The following is a 23222-nucleotide window of genomic DNA, read 5'->3' as shown; positions in this document are numbered from 1 at the left end:
CAGGGAATTGTAGCTGTCATGCAGCTGTTATAAGAGGCACTATAGACAGCTACATTCCACAGGGCTCTGGGCTGGAACCCGGAGTAGAGGGTGGGCCCGGGTTCCCCCCAAACCTCCCAACTCCTGATCAGACACAGGAGGAGTTGATTCAGACTGTGGGTTCCGCCAGAGGGGAAGATCACTGAGGTGAGCAAATCCGCCAAGAAGCGCAGGACCCACCAAGGTAGAAGAGGGACTTTGTCACAGTGGATAGAAAGCTGGCTAGACTGTCGGGCTCAACGGGTAGTAACTAACTGCGCAATGTCTAGTTGGCAGCCGGTATCAAGTGGAGTGCCCCAGGGGTTGGTCCTGGGGCCAGTTTTGTTCAACATCTTTCTTAATGATCTGGATGATAGGATTAATTGCACCTTCAGCAAATTTGCAGATGACACTAAACTGTGGGGAGAGGCAGACACATTGGAGGGTAGGGACAGGGTCCAGAGTGACCTAGACAAATTGGAGGACTGGGCCAAAAGAAATCTGATGAGGTTTCATCAAGGACAAATACAGAGTCCTATACTTAGGAAGGAAGAATCCCATGCACCGCTACAGGCTGGGGACTGACTGGCTAAGAAGCAGTTCTGCAGAAAAGGACCTGGGGATTACAGTGGATGAGAAGCTAGATATGAGTCAGTAGTGTGCCCTTGTTGCCAAAAAGGCTGACGGCATATTGGGCTGTATTAGTAGGAGCATTGCCAGCAGATCGAGGGAAGTGATTATTCCCCTCTATTCGGCACTGGTGAGGCCACACCTGGAGTACTGCATCCAGTTTTGGTTCCCCCACTACACAAGGGATGTGGACAAATTGGAGAGTCCAGTGGAGGGCAACGAAAATGATTAGGGGGCTGGGACACATGATTTACGAAGAGAGGCTGAGGGAACTGGGGTTATTTAGTCTGCAGAAGCGAAGAGTGAGGGGGGATTTGATGGCAGCCTTCAACTACCTGAAGGGGGTTCCAAAGAGGATGGAGCTAGGCTGTTCTCAGTGGTGGCAGATGACAGAACAAGAAGCAATGGTCTCAGTGGGGGGGAGGGATAACTCAGTGGTTTGAGCATTAGCCTGCTAAACCCAGGGTTGAGAGTTTAATCCAGGGGTACGCAACCTATGGCACGCATGCCAAAGGTGGCATGCAAACTGATTTTCAGTAGCACTCACGCTGCCCAGGTCCTGGCCACCTGCCCGGGGGGCTCTGTATTTTAATTTAATTTTAAATGAAGCTTCTTAAACATTTTAAAAACCTTATTTACTTTACATACTACGATAGTTTAGTTATATATTATAGAGTTATGGAAAGAGACCTTCTAAAAACATTAATGTATTACCGACACGTGAAACCTTAAATTAGAGTGAATAAATGAAGACTCGGCACACCACTTCTCAAAGGTTGCCGACCTCTGGTTTAATCCTTGAGGGGGCCACCTAGGGATTTGGGGCAAAATCAGTACTTGGTCCTTCTAGTGAAGGCAGGGGGCTGGACTCAAGGACCTTTCGGGGTCGCTTCCAGTTCCATATCTATCTATCTAGATATGGAGATATACCTAAGTTGCAGTGGGGGAGGTCTAGGTTGGATATTAGGAAACACTATTTCACTAGGAGGGTGGTGAAGCACTGGAATGGGTTACCTAGGGAGGTGGTGGAATCTCCATGCTTAGAGGTTTTTAAGGCCCAGCTTGACAAGCCCAGCTGGGATGATTTAGTAGGTGTTGATCCTGCTTTGAGCAGGGGATTGGACTAGATGACCTCCTGAGGTCTCTTCCAACCCTAATATTCTATGATTCCTTGATCTGCCTTTTGTGAACTATTTTTCAACAGGAATTTCTTCTCTAGTAACTTTTTTAAAAATAGACTTTTTCCACTGCTGTAGCACAAAGGGGACAAATCTAACAGATATTAAGATACAGGCTTTCTGAGCTCAGTTAAAAGCTTCATCATTACTTAATGAAGTGAATATAATCTGTTTGTTCTGAAGTATAAAGTGTATCACTTGAGATGGAATGTGCTATAGCATCCCGATTCTAAACTTGTTCCTTCAAACAGATTAGAATGGTTAATACTTAGAAAGCTATATGAAAGATTTTCTTGTTAACCAAAATGAATCTATGATGTCCAGCGCACCACACTATTATGTTTGGACCGTACTGCAAAATCCCCAAACCCTTCATGCATGTTGTCAGAAAGTAACGTAACATTCAGAAGGACTCCTGGAGCCCTTTTTAATTTGCTTTTAAAGCTGAACATTCAGGCAGGATTCCTGAAGTCAAGTTTTACTGAGTTTTTGTAAGCCCCCTTGAACAACAGTGTAATATCACAGGTCAGCATGGTTTTGCCTTCAAACTGAATGTGTAGGGAGGTCATGTGACACAGCCGAGCAGCTAAGCAGTGTTTCAATGAGCTCCCTACTAAATCCATTTAATATCATCTCAATAGCTAATTTTTTGGCTCCTAATAATTATAACATAGAAATAGCTTTCTACACCAGTATGAATTTTTTATGAGCATCAGTGAAGAGAAATCCTGCCAAATTTAGTATCAAAACTAGCAGCTGTAGAAGAGTGTGGGGAGACCAGGACGACAGTCAAGGTGACTGAGTCATTTGGTCTGCAACACCCAGCAATGTGGCCACCAAGATCAAGTAAAAAATTAAACAAATTAGAAATTACAGTCCAGTCTACATCAGGCTCATTTTTAAAATATTTCCCATTATTAACATCAGTTCTGCTGTATCACTGTTAGCAACATCAGCATCCCACGTGAAAGCACTGGCTGATGACACTGTACTAACCAGATGTGCTCTGACCAGAGGATTAGAAGACATGGTGTGGAGAGTGGTATCTGCAGCAAGGCCAAGCAGTCATATGTTATTTGACTAGTATTTTCATCCTTCCATGACAAATTATTCAGCATACAATAAAGTTTTTCAGTACAGCCATAACCAGCCTATAAATATGATAGACATTTTAATTTACTCCATACACTTCAGTCACATAAAACCCTACAGTGACAAGTATAGAAAGGTTTTACTGCATCAGCATTTTCCATTTTATTTCTGAGGGGCCTTTACCAGTTATGCATCTGGATCCCAGAGCAGGCTCAAAAGCAGCACCTCTGATCCAACCCATTGGACATTAAAAAGCCAGATTAGGGAATTAGCAGTTCAGTAATATTTTAAAAGTGTTTAAAAAAAAAAAAGAAAAAGGAATTTTAGAAAAAGGTAGCTCATTGCAATGACCATGCTGATGAGATAGCACAGGATGGAGGCAGTGTAAATACTGATTAAATAAAATGGCTGAATCAATCTTCTGGAGAGTAGCTTATGAGTCACAGAAGTCCCTGGGGAGCACCTGCAATTTGTGTAGATGAGTTTTCAAGTCTCAAGCCTTCCATGAGCTCTTAATCTTCTCAATATCCAGGTCAAGAGGGAAAGCAGACATATTCTTATGTGAGAGTAGCATTCCTTGATGTGAAAGTTCCAATACAAAGGAAACAAGCTCAAAATCCTTGGTTTGGAATTGTCTGGTCGTACCAGGAAAATGATCTTCCTTTTCCTATGGTGTGCTGAATAACTCTAACCCTTCCTTCTGAGTCCTGATATTTCTAACTGCTGGAAGGAACCAGCTGGAAACAAAGAATCTCTCCTCCCCAAACCCTCATGCTTTCTCAAGCAGGCATCAGCTTCAACAGAGCAGCGCCACAGTGGCTGACCATCAGCTGCTGGAAGCCTGGCAAATTCCCAATGTAGACAAGGCCTCAGAGAGGGTAAGCTTCTGAAAGGAGAGCTTTCAGCAAGAATCGAACTTGCAGGCAGCTGCTGCTCAAGGAGAGGAAAGTGGCTAACTGAACATGCTCTACCAAGTGACACCTGAGTCTGACATGGGCAACGGGATGGAAACAAGATGGAGCTGGAGGGAGCAGAGTCTGCAAGAGAGTTTTACCAAGTTCCCTTCCTTCCAGGCCTTCTCAAAAGCTGGTTAAGAAACCAAGCCACAGAGGAATTAATCCTACTGTGTTGAAGAGGCTGCAGGCCTCTTTCTTCAGATGCTTACTTCTGAAGCAGGACAGCAGCAATTTTAGGATCCATTTAGACCAGGTACCTCTCAAGTACCTAACCAGGACTCAAACTCAATGGATCTTCATCCTCCCAGGGAAGAAAGAGAATGTATCAAGATGAGAGGAGGTGCAGTAAGGGCTGGCAGAAAATGGCATAATGACTGTACTAAAGGCTGGGCACCTAATTCCTTCCCCTGACCCTTGAGAGTAACCATTATTCTTGAGTACAGTCCTGACCATCTGAACCATATGTTAGGTAGTACTCAGGCTACTGGAGGGAGGTGAGGGCTGGAGTTAAGATGGGGTTGCCAGAACTTCAGAAGTATGATTGCATGCACTTTGGTTGGTGGCAATGGTCAAACAGCTCACTATTCCACATGATGAGTGGGCTATTACAGCAAACACTATATCTAAAAAATTGCCTCTTCAACAGATTACTCAAATAATTAGAATCTCTGGTTTAAAAACCAATAATAGATACTGTTCCACTCACCAGCAAGTACATTTATCTCATAGGAAAAGAAATGTGCCAAGCAATCGGAGGACAGTGCGATTTCACACCAATGAGCAGCATTGTACTAAAATGTAGAGGAATGCGGAGGCATGTTGGCGCATGTTGGCACAAGTTTATTTGTAAAATATGGCTTTGAATCCATCATCATCAGCGATCCCTCGAGGTCAAGGATGATCTCTTTCACAGGTTTTATTTTGATGGGTCCTTTGGTGAGTGAGGAATCTAATCCTTGAGCTGCAAACTCATTGGCAGACATTGCAGGTGGCATTGGAAGTCAGGCTTGGGCCAAGATTGTTGTGTGACAGTCATCTGTCCTTTCTTTTCCGGCGTTTTTCTGTGATCAGGGCAAGGTGATTTTCCTCAAAAGTGGACGTCCCTTTTTTGACAAGTCTTCACCAATTATCCCTATCCTGGACTGCTGTCTTCTAGTGTGTGGTGTCGATGTCGTATCTCTTGATGTTTATCTTGAGGATGTTTTTAAAGCATTTCTTTTGGCCTTCCAGTTTCTTTTCTCCTTTGGTGAGCTGGGCATACAGTAGTTGTTTTGGTAAGCGTACATCAGGTGTGAGCACACAGTGCCCGCTCCACCTCAGCTGGTGTTGGATAATGAGGAACTCAACACTGATGATGTTGGCCTCTGTGAGGACACTGATATTAGTGCGATGATCCTCCCACTTTATGTTGAGGATCTTCCAAAGAAAGTGCTGGTGCTGGTATTCCAGGTTTTTCAGGTGTTTTTGATAAGTCACCCAGAATCACAAGCATAGAGGAAAGTTACCACCACTTTATAAACTAAAAGTCTAGTGTGTGTTCTGATGGCATGATTGTTGGCCAAAAGCAACGCTGGCACAGCAGATACATTTTCACCTTTTTAAAACCCCAAATTAAAGAATTAATTTGCAACAAAAGACATAAGATTTGTCACTACAAAAAATGCATCAGCACTCTTAAATATGATGTAATTAAAAAAAAATTCAGACAAACTGTTGTCTACTGAAACAACCATATATTGGTAATAAGTAGGGAACTTTAGAGCTAAACAATAACTGTAAAAAGATATGTGACATAAGTATATTACTTTAATACAAAACCACAGATCAGAGGCTTACTCGAGTTCAGTATATGAATGCAGAAGAGTATTTGAAATTACAAGCAAAATTCTAAGTAAAACAAATTGAAAAGGCATTTCAAAATAGAGTAGTGAGTAAATTAATGGAAATAAATGAACATTTTACTGTTGGTCTTATAATTTAGATTGTTGTCTACAACATCTAGAAATATTCGTTTGTTTGGCACCATAGCCATAAGACCAGCCATACTGGGTCAGACCAAAGGTCCATCTAGCCCAGTATCCTGTCTTTGATCTTAGTATCTGCTCCCTCCCCCCCCCCCACCCCCAAGTATAATCTTACAAAGCTCCATCTTTCTTTGAGAAAAGGGATTAGGAGGGATTTAAAGACATATTCTGTTTATGTAAGTTTTCAGTAGTCCTATAATGAAGTACTAGAATTCATTGACATTTTCCTTTAGGTTGTACATCACTGGAATGAGCCAAGTTGTTTTCAGAGATGAATTATCAACTCTTGGGAGCAGGAGAGAAGAAGGGAAGGGGCTAGATTATGTCTACTACAAAAACTTTTAGGAGGAACCTAATCTCAAGTGGTAGAACAAGCAGTTCCCTGGACACAAGCTGTGGTGCTGATCACACCTTTACCTTTTCTACTATATTAGAAGAGTCTTTGGTTATTCCTATCTGTTCTGAGGGGTTCCCCTCTTCTTACCAAATAGGAGAATGAGAAATAGCCAACGGTATCTACATAGGGAACAAACATTTAATAACGGGTTCTTCAGTTTAAGAAGAGAAAGGTATAACATGACCCAATGGCTATTAGCTGGTGCTTGACTGGAAATGAGGCATAATTTTTTGGCAGAGCGTGTACAGGGTAATTAACCATTTGAACAATTTACCACAGTGGATTTTCCATCATTAATTTTTTTTTTTAAATGAAGACTGGATGTTTTTCTTAAAAAGATCTGCTCTAGGAATTATTATGGGGAAGTTCTATGAACGGTGTAATGCATGAGGTCAGATTAGATTATCACAATGGTCCCTTCTGACCTAGGAATCTATGGTTCCAATGGATCAACTCTAAGTCCCTGCCATTTTTCAGACTGAAACAAGAGCTCTGCAAACAGGGAGCATTTCATCTATAGTTATCTGTTAAAATGTGGTGAATTTTCAGCTGTTTTTCTATTATTAAAATTAGTCAAGAAAACAATTTCTGCCTAAGTTACGGAGCCTGATAAAGATGCAAAAACATTTTGATGCAATATTACTTGTTTAAGACCCAGCAAACACTTGGGAGTTGCATTAAGGAGAAGTGAGACAAGTAGCTGATTCACCCTATACACATTAAGGGAATAACTGATTCAAGGATGCTGAAAGAATTGTAACTTGTAAATAAACAACTGGTCTCATCATAATATTGCAACTGAAAAGTTTTGAGTAAGATAAATTATATTTTTACTAATGACCCATAACACTTATGAACAGTTTTGTGCATGTTTCAGGACCACAATGCAGTCACGACATCAGCTTACACCAATGGTTCTCAACCCGCGACCCAATCAGCAAACAGCTGCGGTCCATATGACATCCTCAGGGCCATACAGGTAGTATTGGATATGGCCCACAATGATAACTAGGTTGAGAACCACTGGGTAGGCAACCTATGGCACGCGTGCCGAAGGCAGCGCATGAGCTGATTTTCAGTGCCACTCACACTGCCCAGGTCCTGGCCACTGTTCCGGGGGGCTCTGCATTGTAATTTAATTTTAAATGAAGGTTCTTAAACATTTTAAAAACCTTATTTACTTTTCATACAACAATAGTTTAACCTAGGGACCTTGAGGACGCCGCCAGCGACAGAACACAGTGGCGTGCAACAGTCAGGAATACCTGCATCGCCTTTGAGGCAGGCCGCTGCCGGCGTCTACAAGAGGCTCGTGAACGACGTCACAGAGCACCAGCAGCGCACAACCCACTGACCACGAACTTCCCATGCACCATCCGCAGCAAAATGTGCACCTCTAGAATGGGCTTGTATAGTCATCAGAGAGCACACCATGAGACCAACAATAGATGATCTGCACAGATTTGTCATCCTCGGATCGATGGACTGCCAAGAGAGTTTAGTTATATATTACAGACTTAGAGAAAGAGACCTTCTAAAAATGTTAAAATGTATTACTGGCACGTGAAACCTTAAATTAGAGTGAATAAATGAAGACTCAGCACACCACTTCTGAAAGGTCGATGACCCCTGTGTTACACAATACATATAAAGAAATCATCATAATCTTACTTGTGCCCATGGAAAAGAGAGCGGATTTATGCTGGAGTGAGCTGGATCTTCTCTCTTTGGAAAGTGATCTTGAATTATTTGGTTCATATACTGCAGGAGTGATAAACATTTTGTGCAACTTTGGGTTTATTCCTTCAGGAATCAGACGAGGACTTTGCTGGTAAAAGTGAAGCATTTTGTTTTCAGAAATTGCTTTGTAAATGCTCTTTTTGTTGGACTGGCTTTGATTGTAAGTCTGTAAAACAGAGGATAAGACACTTGTTACTGGAGAGTTTCACCTTATAACTAAGAATTAAAAGAGCACTTCAACATTCATACTTGTTACGTATTATATTTTTGAGTCCCCAAACACGTGTTACAAAAAAATACAGGCCAAATACATCAAAGCCAGATTGTGAGTCCTTTACTCACATGAATCACCCCAATAGAGTCAATGGAACTACTTGTGTGAGTAAGGGGTTCACAGAGGTGTCAGTAAGGGGTTCACAATCTGACCCCATCTCAGGACGAACAGAGGAAAAGGAGAGAGATATAGATGACAATCAGGTCATCTGGTTACACAGAAAAACATGTCCACATCTTAAAAGTTCCAATGGGGGAAAAAAAAACCCAAAACACAGAACAAAAAAGATTGCCACTCCCTTTCTTCCCACCCCATTCTTGCCGTTCCACTCACTTACCATAGGCAAGTAAAATGAGGTGAAGAGATGGCCTGACATATTCATTTATGAAAACCATTCAGAGCATAATATATAGCACTGAAGAACATACAGAGATGTCTGAGAACGTCATCTAATAAGAAACCCCCAAGTAAGGCATAACTACAACAACAATATATTATACAGAATTTAATTTTTTGTACGTAGTATCAAAAGTGGGCATGTCCCTTGGAAGGGGGAGGGGGAAGGGGAAGAGAGAGAGAAAGAGAGGTAGGAGGGAGAACACCCTTGCCTGTAGTTTAGAGTAATCCAGGTTAGATACAATGTGACTAGGCTTGGCCAAATTTGATTTTTATTTTTCAAATTTCAATTAATAGCTATGTTTTAAGTTTTTATTTTTTTTAATTTTTTTTTTAGATTTTTAGCTATTTAAATTTTCCCAGTTGTGCAAAATTATGGGCTTTAAAACTATAATAGTCTGTATACCCTTTCTTCACCAAGATGAAACTTCTATATAAAACACAACAATGCTATTTCTTTTGTTTTTCTTATTAAAAGCATGAAAGGAGAAGTCCAATAAATGCCAATTATAAGTGATTGCTTCTGTGATGCAGAGATCTGTCTAGTAGGACCATACTGAGACAAGAGAGGCCATCAGTTGGCAACCACTTCTGGTCACTGCTAACCTGGACTGTATTTGAAAAAGATTACTTACAAGTGAAGAATGCCAGCTCTCAATCAGTTTGCAAGAAGTTTTTGTTAGATGATACTTTTTAAGGGAGAAAATTTATGTAGGGAAACAAACATTGTGCTAGTAGGCCAGCATACTCCTTGAAAAATCTGTATGGAGTTGTCTGTCAACCATCCTGAATCATTTTTCTCTTTAGAACCTTATTTTGTGACCCTGAGCAAGTCACAACCTTATATACTTCAGTTTACCCATCTGTATAATAGGTATAATTACTTACCTGCCTCAAAGGCTTTGAAAGTGTTAAGACTGAAAAAAAAAAACCCCAAACACAGATGAAAGCTTGAAGTACTAAAGTTCCACATTTCCAACATTTCTGGAATGTGGCTATACAAAAGGAGGACTATCAAAGTGTATTTGCAAATCCAGAATAGGACATTTGAACTATTAATGCAAAGAGTTCACCATCATCATCAAGCTCCCCAGGATTTTAATCAATCTACACGTAATTGTTTTGTGAGACTAAGTAATGAGACCGAAAAGTTAGAAAATACGAGAGATTTCTTAACTCACCCGTTGTTCCCGTCCTTCTGCAAGTATGACAACAATTCTGCCTTTCCGCTTGCGCCCAGTTCGACCCATTCGCTGCACAAGACGAATTGGACTTTTCTGAGCATCAAAACAGATTATGAGGTCAACTTCTCCAATATCTAAACCTTCTTCTCCTACACATGTAGAGACCAGTGTATTATAGCCACCTTCACGAAAGCATTTTACCACCTAAAAATGGATTAAAACATATCATAAATCTCCTGTACTGTCCTAAATAAATTCTCACCATCTTTTTATATTCCAGCCTTGTGATTAAAATTTTTTCAGCTTGTTTAAAAATTGTAGAAGCACAATTTACCTCCTTCCAAAATAGTTAAGTATTCCATTTTAAACTGCCGACTGATAATACTGACACACACAGCATTTGTTAATGTTATTCTACCCTTAAATACAGAATCAAGATGTTTCACACCTTATCCAGCCTCAAACTACCATATACACAAGACCAACCTACTCCTAGTAATCAGTTGCTCAATTTTACAAATATTATATTTATATTTATATTTCTGCTACTCCACTAAGTCAAGACATAGCCTAAAATCTTAACTTTTAGAATTCCAAAAAACCTAGGGAAAAAAAGCACTGTGCTCAATTCATTCCACGCCCATTTCCATTCTTTTCAAATATTGCATATTTTTTATTAAAAGAAATCACACAACAAAATTCTTAAATGCAAATATTTTCTCTTTTATACATTTCTTTTTGGTCAGATGATCTGAAAGAACAATACTTTGCAAGTGGATGTCATGCTTCCCAGGGCTGAGAGGCACCTCACTATCATCTGATTTTAGCCTAAGGAAGCCATGTCTGTGTATGCTGGGGGGTCAGCTCCTCAGCCCCACTGGCCATGGGCAACACAAGGTCTCCCTCCTCTAGGCCTACGCAGGCCCCACTCTATACAGGTTAGCTCCAACCATCTCCCTGGAGTGTCCAGCTCCTGATCCACTAGACATCCATAGTATTCACAGATTTGCTACTTTCAAAGCACAATACATCCCTACTTACCACTTTCACCTCAAGTCACCGCTCCACTTAACACACAGAACTTAGATAGGTTTATTGAGAAGTCAAGTATAAGTTTATTTAACGTAGCACAGAGATTTAAGTAATAGCTATGGAAACAAATTGTTACATATAAAATAAAATCATAACACGCATTCTAGAGCCTAAACTTAATTAACTACTCTCATGTGCTATAGACTATTGCTCACCCAAAGTCCTTTCAGTGTTTTACAGCCAGGCTGGCTGTGACCCTCCTTTCATAAAACATACTGTTAGCTTGTCTCCTCAGTGAAGAATCCTGTGTGTTTCTTTGCATCCCTATATAACAGACTAGTCCTTTGGTCCTAGTCATAAACAGGATACCCCTCCACTGATTATGCACATAGGCATTCATTGTGAGACACACAATACTTACGGCCAAATAGAGAGAAAAGCATCTGTTACCTTCTGCCTGAAAGGAACATGTGCGAGGTCTGTCACTTCTTGGTGACTTGCCTCAGCTCCCAGGCCTTAAGAACATAGTTTTTAGTATAGATAAATAACTCCTCAAATATTATGCATGCCTACATTTCACAATGATTATGATGACCGGTGGGCCCTTGGATCTCAGTAGAGACCACATATGCCACCCTTTGGTGAACTGTTATGCATGTATCTGATCCAGAGGATCCCTGTAAAATCCTATGCATCCCTTGGACCCTCTCTAGTTGGCATCAAGAGGTCTCGAGATCACAGTTGTTTACTTAGTACAGTGGTTTACTTAGTACAGCAATTTATTAATGGAACTTTAAACTACACAGTCATTTCTATACAATATATATTAGCACATCACATTCCCTACATCCATCTTCTCAAACAAGACTGATTACATCTTTACCTCAAGCTGCTCTTTTTGTGTAAAGCCCTTCATGCTCTTTCCTGTGGAGTGGCCAACGAAGGTCATTACTCTGACAATTGGATGGTGCTGGGAAAGCATTTCAGCAATTTCTTGGACGCTGTCTCGAAACGAGGAGAAGATCATAACTCTGGTATCACTGGGTTTGCTTTCAGATATGCTTTGATCTGTTTAAGACAAAAATAAGTCTATGAGCTAGAAAAGGATTTTATATACACAATAAATAAAAAACACAGGGCCAGATCACCCCTTCATTGGGCATGCGTAACTCCCATCACTTCCATAAGGATAAGATTGTGTCCAAATGGATTCCATTTCATTTTTTTTGATTTACACAGTGTACCCATTCCATTTGTGCTAGGAGCACAAAGCCATCCAAATTAACATAATGTTAAGAAAAATGACAATTACAAACTTCCCAACCTATTAAAAAAGAAAACTCTCCCCATTCACTAAAGAAAGGATACAGTCACTCCCTGGAACATACCAGGCAGAACTAACACTGGCTCTGCTCTGGAATTTGATCCAACAGAGGGCCCTGCATTGAGAATACCTTGTCCCCAAGTCACAATTTATTATAATGTATTGCTTTATAAAGCCCAAAAGTGCACTCAGTAGATGCCTCAAAATAAAATTAAGACATGGTTGTGCAACAAAGAATCTGCAATCTAATTTCAGACCCAAATATATAATGGCCAAACAAAAGAGATAACAAAAGTCAGGAGGGGCAGGTGAAGTAAGGATGACTTACTAGCAATAAAAATACACAATACTCAGGAAAGGCTAGTGCACAGCATGGTAGAGCAGAAACATGGGGTTTAAGTTATAAATCAGGATAAATATCTTAGTTGATGAAAAAATCTAGGTACTGATAGCCTTTATCAAATACTATTAGAAGTCTGCAACTTCGGCTTCCTGTGTGAGCTCTCAGCTTAATGAGTAACAGAGCAATAAGATAAGCTGCATACCAGGACTTCCATTATGCTGTGGCAGCGTCCAGACTGCAAATTACTGAGTATTGTAGATTCACACCGTGGCTTGCCATGTAAACAAGCCCCTAAGAGGCAGTTGTCCTGCCACTATCTAAAAGGCTCTGCTTTACCTACCATCTTCAGCCAAATGTTTGCTACATGTAGGTTTAGGACGTGGTAAAAGTTGTTCCAGTATAAGGATGAGACCCTGTCTCTCCCTCAGCCCCTTTCCCCTAACTGCTAGTGCTGCTGCTGCCACATGGCTAGCACTGGGAAGCTCTCTTTGCCTCTGCTCCAGCAGGGGTCTTTCAGCTGACAGGCTTCCTGCTCAATGCTTCCCCTAGCAGGGAGTCTCTCTGCGAAAGGCCACCTCCATGAGCAGAGGCACCCAACCCCTTTAGCAACAGGAGCATCAGACACAGACACACAGATAAGACACAGGTGATTTTTAAGCCCAATTTAAGAGTCTCTTAATTAAAAGCAAACAAAAAAATTGAGGTATCAATTAAAAACCTTTTCCCAACTATTGTGGCTCCCTCATGAACCATTTATGACTCTCCAAGGGAGCCATGAGTTATAGTTTAGTACTGATTTAACAGATGCAAAGGTGGAAAGACGGGTTTTCTTTATTTCTTCCACAGAGAGGGCATAGGCTTACAAAAATTCCTTATGTTGGATGCGGTCTGTGCCTGCCTATATTTGACACTGCTGATGTACAAATTCTCTTCCTCTGACGCCTGTCACAGATTGCAGAAAACCGGGGAGATCTGTTGGGAAGGATGTCACTTTGGTGTTGTTAGGGACTTTAACCCCAACAGCGAAATTCGTTGTCTGTTCAGCTAGAGAGACAGTCAACACCAGCAAGATCCCATCAAAAAAATTTTTTGACAAGTGCAACATCAAAAAAAGGCGCTCGTCTCAGTGAGAACAGGGCCCTTTTTACAGCAGCATTAGCCTATATAGACAGTTTTATTATTCATCATACATCTCACACAAAACCAAAAAACCCCCCTGTTTAACAACTTACTAAAAACTTTTAACTTACACTACACACACATGCCTAGTTTATGTCTTTATTAATTATTAATTATATTATACTACAACAACAAAGAAAAAATAAAGTTTTTTTTAAAACACAAACAAACAAAAAAAAAAAAAATCTGAACCGTGGGGATGCAGGTTCCTTATCATCATTTCAAACACTGTCACTGTCCTTAGCATGGCATGCCCAGCAATGCAATCCCTGGTTTATCTCAGCTCTCCTCTGTTTTTTCAGGCTGCTCTACAATACTGCTTTTCAATACTTTTCCACTCTGGGATTATCAAAACCTTTGCTAGCCTGATTTCAGTCAGGTTAGCATAACTGTTTTGTCTGCTATATATTCATTCAGGCCTAACAGTGTCAGTGTCAATCGCTGTGGTTATGGAATAGTCCCAGTGACTCACTTAGTTTTTGGTGATGCAGAGTTACATGCAATGATGCTTTGGAATTTTACTAGATCCGGGAGCTTCTAGGGGTGGACTAGTACGATTGCTTCTTGTCTGCAGGAGGGAGATCACCAGAAGGTGTTTCTTGAATTACCTGTATTTAATTAGAGTCTGAAAATCTAGTCCAGAGTGTGACTGGCTGCATGTGTGTAGATCCAGAGATTACTTGGAAAAAATCAAGGGTGCAAAGGGTAAAAGTGGTGGTTTGGAGCCATTGCAGTGTCAACACAGTGTTTAAATATACGTGGACAACAAGCCTTGGAAACAGCATCACTATTTCACACAGTATCTCAGTCGACTACTTTTCAAAAGTCTATAGATTAGCAGGATGCCCATGTTGCTAGATTCACGGCGTAGGCTGGTGCCCTATGTTGATTTTCTGATGACGACACTGTGAATAATAAAGGGCTTCCTGATCTCTGACCTTGTGTTGATCAACAGGAGAACTACGCTACGGTGTTTGCCTTTGTTATAAGCATGTGCAAAGTAGCTGTTCCATGTTTTAATTTGATTGGCCACAAGTGCCTCCTGAACTGCTTTCTGAATGCTGGTTTACACTTCCTGTGGCTGTTCCTTCCAGGAAAGACTTGGACTGAGGAGAAGTGGTGGATGTATGTTGTGATGGATCAATGATACTGATGATGCCCAAGATAGCCAGCATATGAATGGCAAACATGGTACAGTAACTTACCCTCTGTGTTACACAAGACTGCTTAATAATTTGTGTACATTTTAATTTTGCATTGTAACTGTAAAATTGTTAATCTCTTGCTTAGAATTGATGCCTAGCACACAGTATTCACCACAAGGTTCAGAAATCTTGGTCCATACTTAAATATTGGAAATCTTAAACATTTGAACTGAATTGAATATTAATTGCTTTTAAGAGTTCTGGCAAGCCCTCCTGCCCGTGATCTTAAGTAGCCAGGATTTACTGATTTCAGGACACATTGCAGGGCCAACATGTTACAACCTATGACTCTTCAAAGGTCAAATGAAAGGCCAGAAAGGACCACATTATGATCATCTAATATGATCTCTGCATCAAGACAGTAAGTTCTGTCTGAGCAAAAACATCTCCCTTAGAAAGATGTCCAGTGTTGATTAAAGATCTTAATTAATGAAGAATCTACTGCATCCTTAGGTAAGTTATTACAATGAATTACTCTCACTGTGAAAAGTGTGTGCCTTATTTCTAATCTGATTTTGTCTAGTTTTAGCCATTGGCTCTCATTATGCCTTTTTCTGCTAAATTAAATAACTGTCTACTATCAGAAATCTCTTCCCCTTGTACTTGTAGACCATGGTCAGTCAGCTCTTAATCTTTTTCTTGGATAAACTAAACGTACTGGAGCTTCTTTAGTCTCTCCCTAGTTTTCCAGACCTCAAATAATTTCTGTAGCTCTCTTCTGAAGTCTTTCCAATTTTTCAACATCCCCTTTGAAGCATGGAAACCAGAACTGAACACAGTATTCCCGTATTTATGCAGAACTAATAACCTCCCCTTCTCCTACTTAATATTCCCCAACTTAAGCATCTGAAGATTCTGTTCATCCTCTTAGCTCAGACAAGTAGGAGATGAGAAGATGACTGGGTGTGCTAACATTAATTATGAGCTGCTGCTTGGTAGATGAGCTGAGCTGATTAAACTTTACTGGATTTGGAAATTTAAAATAATTGACACGGTACTCAGAGCACATATACAGGCACTTTTTATGTTTATAAAAAAGGAAAGATTATTTAGCAGTACAAACAGCTACTATTGCAGAAAACTGGAAGGTGGCTAATGTTGCACACCCAATTGTAAAAAAAAAAATTGCTTCTCTTTTTCCGTTTGGTTACACAGAAAAAAAAAATCTACAATTTTTTACTTTGTAGGAAGTTTCAATAAAATGTTTTCCAGACCTAGACATATAAAATGAACAATAAGATCTTTATAACTGAATAAATCATAATAAGTAGCAACATAGCTCCAGTAAAATTTCTGCAGTCTCTCAAACCTCAACTGTCAACACAAGCCTCTTACTTCTATGGTTATTTGGACAAATTATTTTATGTATTATTGTGCTAAGCATACACCAAAAGCATCAAGCTGTTTTATCTAAAATGGGAAAATTAGTGTTTTACTGACAAAATTATTTTTGTGCTTTTGGCAAAAATAAAACGGTTACTTACCATTGTAACTGTTGTTCTTCGAGATGTGTTGCTCATATCCATTCCAGTTAGGTGTGCGCGCGCCGCGTGCACGTTTGTCGGAAGATTTTTACCCTAGCAAACCCAGTGGGTCGGCTGAGCGCCCCCTGGAGTGGCGCCATAACGGCACCAGATATATATCTCAGCCAACCCACCCGACCCTCAGTTCCTTCTTGCCGGCTACTCCGACAGTGGGGAAGGAGGGTGGGTGTGGAATGGATATGAGCAACACATCTCGAAGAACAACAGTTACAAAGGTAAGTAACCGTTTTTTCTTCTTCGAGTGATTGCTCATATCCATTCCAGTTAGGTGATTCCCAAGCCTTACCTAGGCGGTGGGGTCGGAGAGAGATGTGGCGGAATGTAGGACCGCGGAGCCAAAAGCTGCATCATCTCGAGATTGCTGGACCAGAGCATAGTGAGAGGCGAAGGTATGAACCGATGACCAGGTTGCCGCATGGCATATTTCTTGTATTGGCACGTGCGCCAGAAAGGTGGCGGATGAAGCCTGGGCTCTGGTAGAGTGGGCAGTGAGATGGCCCAAAGGAACATGAGCTAAGTCATAGCAGGTGCGTATGCACGCTGTCAGCCACGAGGAGATGCGCTGCGATGAAACAGGAAAACCTCGCATCCGGTTGGCAACTGCCACGAACAGTTGAGGGGACTTGCGGAATGGTCTTGTCCAATCTATATAGAAAGCCAGCGCCCTACGAACGTCGAGAGAGTGAAGCTGTTGCTCGCACGAGGATGCATGCGGCTTTGGAAAGAAAACCGGAAGGAAGATATCTTGATTGTGGTGGAAAGCTGATACCACTTTCGGGAGGAATGCTGGATGCGGACGCAGCTGTACCTTGTCCTTATGAAAAACAGTATAGGGCGGGTCCACCGTGAGCGCTCGGAGCTCAGATACCCGCCTAGCCGATGTGATGGCTACCAAAAAGACCATCTTACAGGACAGGTATAGCAGTGAGCAGGTGGTCAACGGCTCAAAGGGTGGAGACACGAGCCTGTTGAGGACCAGGGTTAGGTCCCAGGTAGGAGTCGGGTGACGTACTTGAGGGTAGAGACGCTCAAGGCCCTTCCTGAATCTAGCAGTCAATGGATGAGAGAAAACCGTGTCTCTACCCTTTCCTGGGTGGAAAGCGGATATGGCTGCTAAGTGCACCTTCAGAGAGGACAATGCTAGGCCTTGCTGTTTCAGGGACCAGAGATAGTCGAGGACCATTGGAATAGGGAGCTCCGAAGGACTAGCGTTGCGCGCCTGAGCCCAGCAAGCGAAGCGCTTCCATTTGGCTAGGGAGGTAGAGCGAGTGGAAGGCTTTCTGCTGCTCAACAAGACATGCTGCACAGGAGCAGAGCAGCACAATTCCGACTCGTCTAGCCACGCAGGAGCCATGCCGTGAGGTGGAGGGCCGTCAGGTCTGGGTGACGGAGAGCGCCGTGATCTTGGGTTATAAGATCCGGGTGAAGCGGCAGAGGAATTGGGCTGGCTATGGAAAAAAGGAGCAGCATAGAGTACCAGTGCTGCCTGGGCCACGCTGGCGCAATCAAGATGAGATGTGCTCTGTCTCGTCGGAGCTTCAGGAGGACTCTGTGGACTAGGGGGAACGGGGGAAATGCGTAGAGTAGATGATGAGTCCATGGAAGGAGAAACGCGTCCGACAGGGACCCTGGTGACAGGCCTTGAAAGGAGCAAAACTCTTGGCATTTCCGGTTCGCTCGAGATGCGAACAGGTCTATCTGGGGAAACTGCCACTGTTGGAAAATTGTATGGGCGACGTCCGGTCTCAGCGACCATTCGTGGCAGAGAAAAGATCTGCTCAGGCGATCTGCTAAGGTGTTGTTCACACCTGGGAGGAAAAACGCCACTAGGTCTATTGAGTGGGCTATGCAGAACTCCCACAGTTGTATCGTCTCATGGCAGAGTGGGGAAGGGCGAGTTCCCCCTTGCTTGTTGATATAATACATGGCCGTTGTATTGTCCGTAAAGACTGAGACACAACGGCCGCTGAGTTGACTCTGGAACGTCTGGCACGCGAGGCGCACTGCGCGTAGCTCCCTGACGTTGATGTGCAGTCTCAACTCCTGCAATGACCAGAGGCCCTGCGTACGAAGGTGGCCGAGGTGAGCCCCACATCCGAGGGACGAGGCGGCCGTCGTCAGGGAAAGTGAAGGCTGAGGCGGATGGAATGGGACCCCTGCACACACTTGGGATGGGGTCAGCCACCAGTCCAGGGAGCGAAGAATGCTCGTTGGAACGGTGAGCAAGGTGTTCAGAGGGTCTCTGTGCGGTCGATACACCGAGTTGAGCCACAGCTGGAGGGGGCGAAGGCGGAGCCTGGCATGCTTGGTTACGTAGGTGCAAGCTGCCATGTGACCCAGGAGGCGGAGACAAGTACGGGCCGAGGTCATGCGAGAGGTCCGAAGCCCCTGAATGATCTGTGTGAGGGCCTGGAATCGAAGCTGAGGAAGGTAGGCCCTGGCTAGAGAAAAGAGTCCAGGGTCGCTCCGATAAAGTCCAGCCTCTGGGTGGGTATTAAGATGGACTTCTCCACATTGAGTACCAGGCCCAGGCGCGTGAACAAGTCTCTGATCACTGCTACATGCTGCTGTACTTGGGTCCGCGAATTCCCCCGATGAGCCAGTCGTCTAGGTAGGGAAAAACGCAGATGCCGCGCCGACGGAGGTGGGCGGTGACGACGGCCATGCACTTTGTAAACACCCTCCGGGCCGTGGATAGGCCAAAGGGGAGGACCGTAAACTGGGAGTGAAGGTGATTGAGCATAAATCGTAGAAAGCGCCTGTGCGGTGGAGAGATGGCGATGTGAAAATAAGCGTCCTTCATATCGAGGGTGGCATACCAGTCTCCAGGGTAGGAATGATGGTTCCCAAGGAGACCATGCGGAACTTCAACTTTAGCATGTATTTGTTGAGGTCTCGCAGGTCTAGGATGGGCCGGAGGCCCCCTTTGGACTTGGGGATCAAGAAATAACGGGAATAAAACCCCTTGCCTCTTTCCCTCTCTGGAACCTCCTCTATCGCTCCGATAGCGAGGAGCGTCTGCACTTCTTGTAAGAGGAGTTGCTCGTGAGAGGGGTCCCTGAAGAGGGACCGGGAAGGAGGATGGGAAGGTGGGGGTGAAACGAATTGGAGGTGATATCCACGTTCCACTGTGCGGAGGACCCAGGCATCGGAGGTCAGCCGGGACCACGCCGGGAGGAAGTAGGAAAGGCGGTTGGAAAAAGGAGGGAAAGGATCCTGGATAAGAGCTGGTAGGCCATCCCCGGGAGCATCTTCAAAATGACGACTTTGGCCCCGCCGGTGGCTTAGGTGGGGCCTGACCTTGGGACGGTTGTTGACCAGGCTGTTGTCTACGTCCCCCTCGACCGCGACCGGAGTCTTGTCTGTACCGGGGCATAAAGTAAGGCCGGTTAAGCTGGGGACGGAACGGACGTCTCTGGGTCACAGGAGTGTGCATCCCCAATGTGCGGATAATAACCCTATTATCCTTCAGGATTTGGAGCCTGGAGTCTATCTTTTCGGAAAACAATCCCTTGCCGTCAAAGGGAAGGTCCTGGATAGTATGCTGTAATTCAGGGGGAAGATTTGAACTCTGCAGCCAAGAGATGCGTCGCATGGTAATGCCGGAGGCTAGAGTTCGGGCTCCTGAATCGGCAGCATCCAAGGAGGCTTGTAACGATGTACGAGCCACCTTTTTACCTTCCTCTACGAAGGCTGCGAACTCTTGGCGCGAGTCCTGAGGAAGCAGTTCTTTATACTTTTCCACCTCAGCCCATGTATCATGACCGTAGCGGCTCAATAAGGCCTGCTGGTTAGCCACTCGTAGCTGTAGGGCACCCGCAGAGTAGACCTTGCGACCCAGCAAGTCCATTCGTCTTGCGTCTTTAGACTTAGGAGCCGGGGCTTGCTGACCGTGGCGCTCCCTGTCATTGACGGATTGGACCACTAACGACGAGGGGGGAGGGTGGACATACAAATACTCATATCCCTGAGAGGGAACCATATACTTGCGTTCCACCCCTTTGGCTGTGGGAGTAATAGAGGCCGGTGCTTGCCAAAGGCTGTCAGCATTCGCTTGAATAGTCTTAATAAATGGCAGGGCCACCCTGGTTGGGGCGTCTGCTGACAAAATGGTGACCACCAGGTTGTCCACCTCCGACACCTCCTCTGCTTGGAGGTCCATGCGTAACGCCACCCTCCGAAGGAGATCCTGGTGTGCCCTCAAATCAATCGGAGGGGGCCCTGAAGACGAAGACCCCACTACTGCTTCATCCGGGGAGGAGGAAGAAGATACCCCGGGGATGATGGTGTCCTGCCCAGCTTCTGGGTCCTGGGAAGGTTCCTGGTCAAGAGGCTCCTGAGCAGGCTGAAGGGGTGGTGGTACGTCCTTCTGAGCTTCGGGGCGGCTTATAGTAGTCTCTGGGATGCGCGCTTCTGATGGTACTGCGCGGGTGGTAGGCAGAGGAGCACCTTGGGCCTGGTGGTAAGCCCAAGGAGTCCAAAAACCCCATTGACGAGGGTCTTGGTCTGTGTATTGGGCCTCCTGGAAGATTCCCGAGGGCATCTGAGGGTCATGCTCGTCCACATAATAGCTGTCGGCCTGTGATGATGCCGACGCATGCCTGGAGGGCCATGCAGGGGTGGAGAAGCCCTGTGCCGAGGTGCCGACTGATCTTGTTCCCCTCCGCTCCGGTGACCGGTGCCGGGAGGCAGAGTAGCATCGAGAGCGAGAGCGGGACCTACGACCGGCACGGTGCTGGGAGGTCGACCGTGATCTCCACTCTCAGTGACGAGAATGGCTTCAAGAGGCACGGCGTCCGTATCGGCACCGGGATCTGGATCGGTGCCGCGAGTGATGAGTCGGAGAGCGGGAGAAGGACCGGCGCCGCGTGGCAGAGCGGTGCCGGGACTGCGAGCAGCGTTGTGATCGATGCCGAGAATGAGATCTGTGGCGGGACCGGAAACGCTCGTGAGATCTGGAGGGGGAGCGGTGCCGGTCCGACTCAGTGCCGGGAGGCGGTTTGAGCAGTGCCGGCTTGCCGATAGAACGGGGTGCCCGCACCGGCGGCGCCGGGGACGGAGGCACTGCCAGGTCCGTTAAAGCAATGAGGTCCTTTGCCGCTGTGAAGGTCTCAGGAGTTGACGGCAATGTGAGCTCTACCACGGCCGGTGCCGGGGAGGACACAGGATCCGGACTCGACGGCCTCTGTGGGGCCGGAGTCGACAGTACTGGCAGAATTGCTGGTGCCGGAGCTGTCGGTGCCGCGGCCAGGCGGTCCGGTCGGGGCGCACTCTGCAGCCTCAAAGTGGGCGGTGCCAACGTGGCAGCGGCCTTCGCTTTTTTCGCCTTTGGCGAGAGAGAGCGTCTCGGGGTCGATTTCGGTGCCGATGGTGCTCAGTTTGGGCAGAGAAGAGTGGCCCAGTGCTGAGGAGGTACTGCGAGAGTCTGAATGAACAGTGGACGGTGCCGAAGCCAGAGGGGTTAAGGCTGCCTCCATGAGGAGCTGATTGAGCCTGATGTCTCTCTCCCTCTTGGTGCGCGGCTTGAAAGCCTTTCAAATTGGGCACTTAGAAGATAAGTGCGACTCTCCCAGGCACTTTAAACAGGAGCTATGTGGATCTCCTGTAGGCATAGACCTGCGGCAGGCCGAGCCCGGCTTGAAACCCGGGGAGCCGGGCATGCACTCCGGTCCCGGGCGCGGGAAGGAGCTAATCCCCTAACCCGCTAACTAATATAACTCTAAAACTGATGAAAACTAATAAAACAAGAAAAAACTAAAACTAAGATTATAACTATGTACAATTTCGCAAGAGAAGAACTATAGGAAGCTAGGGAAGCGGAGGTCAGGCAAGCTGCACTCCACTGTTCCAACGACCGACACAGGCGGTAAGAAGGAACTAAGGGTCGGGTGTGTCGGCTGAGGTATATATCTGGTGCCATTATGGCGCCACTCCAGGGGGCGCTCAGCCGACCCACTGGGGTTGCTAGGGTAAAAATCTTCCGACGAACGTGCACGCAGCGCGCGCACACCTAACTGGAATGGATATGAGCAATCACTTGAAGAAGAACCAATGCTGTTACAGTAGAAAGATCTATAAATCAACGAGTGCATATCCGGCAAGAAGGAACTGAGGGTGGGGGGAATTAGCAGTGCCCTATATACCGCGGCACGTGCGCGCCACTCCAGGGGGCACCAGAGCCTGTCCCCTACGGATTCTGCTGAGGGAAAAACTTCTGGCACCGGTGCATGTGGTGAGCACATATACCTAAGTTGAATGGACATGAGCAATCACTTGAAGAAGAACCAGTCAACTTGGAGAGAGCACTGTTCTTCTGGAACTATTTACCACACATACATTGTCCATCACACTCATAAGTATATGCATATTACATAGATATAGATCACTCTCTCTATATATATCCATTCTGTACTTAAAGAATAAGTGATATAAATTTGAAAAGAATACACTGTACTCTTCATATATAACTAAGAGGTTAAATTCCTGCTTAAAGTATAAAATTCAGTTTAACCTTACTATGAAGCCATGGCCAGTCCCTCCGTATATAAATGACATGTATACATACTCATTGAATGTGGTCCATTAGAAAACTTTGCTCTAAATGGACATTCTTGTGGCGTTAAGGTTGGTTTGAGCATTGGCCTGCTAAACCCAGGGTGGTGAGTTCAATCCTTGAGGGGCCATTTAGGGAACTGAGGTAAAAATC

The 23222-nt window shown here is 44.6% G+C and overlaps 1 protein-coding gene across 3 annotated transcripts in view; it reads right to left on the bottom strand.

Annotated features, from left to right (window-relative positions):
* FANCM (FA complementation group M) overlaps positions 1-23222 on the bottom strand; it is a 174236-nt gene that overhangs the window by 64817 nt on the left and 86197 nt on the right. For all 3 annotated transcript variants that reach the window (XM_039535883.1, XM_039535881.1, XM_039535882.1), the window contains exons 9-11: positions 11805-11989; positions 9887-10093; positions 7967-8201 (exon numbers count right to left, since the gene is read on the bottom strand). In XM_039535883.1, coding sequence (XP_039391817.1) covers positions 7967-8201; positions 9887-10093; positions 11805-11989 — 627 coding nt within the window. The remainder of the gene's footprint in view (positions 1-7966; positions 8202-9886; positions 10094-11804; positions 11990-23222) is intronic.

Source organism: Mauremys reevesii, linkage group 4 (genome assembly GCF_016161935.1).
Source record: "Mauremys reevesii isolate NIE-2019 linkage group 4, ASM1616193v1, whole genome shotgun sequence".
In the NCBI taxonomy this organism is placed as follows: Eukaryota; Metazoa; Chordata; order Testudines; family Geoemydidae; genus Mauremys; species Mauremys reevesii.
This window is presented reverse-complemented; position numbering and strand designations above follow the sequence as displayed.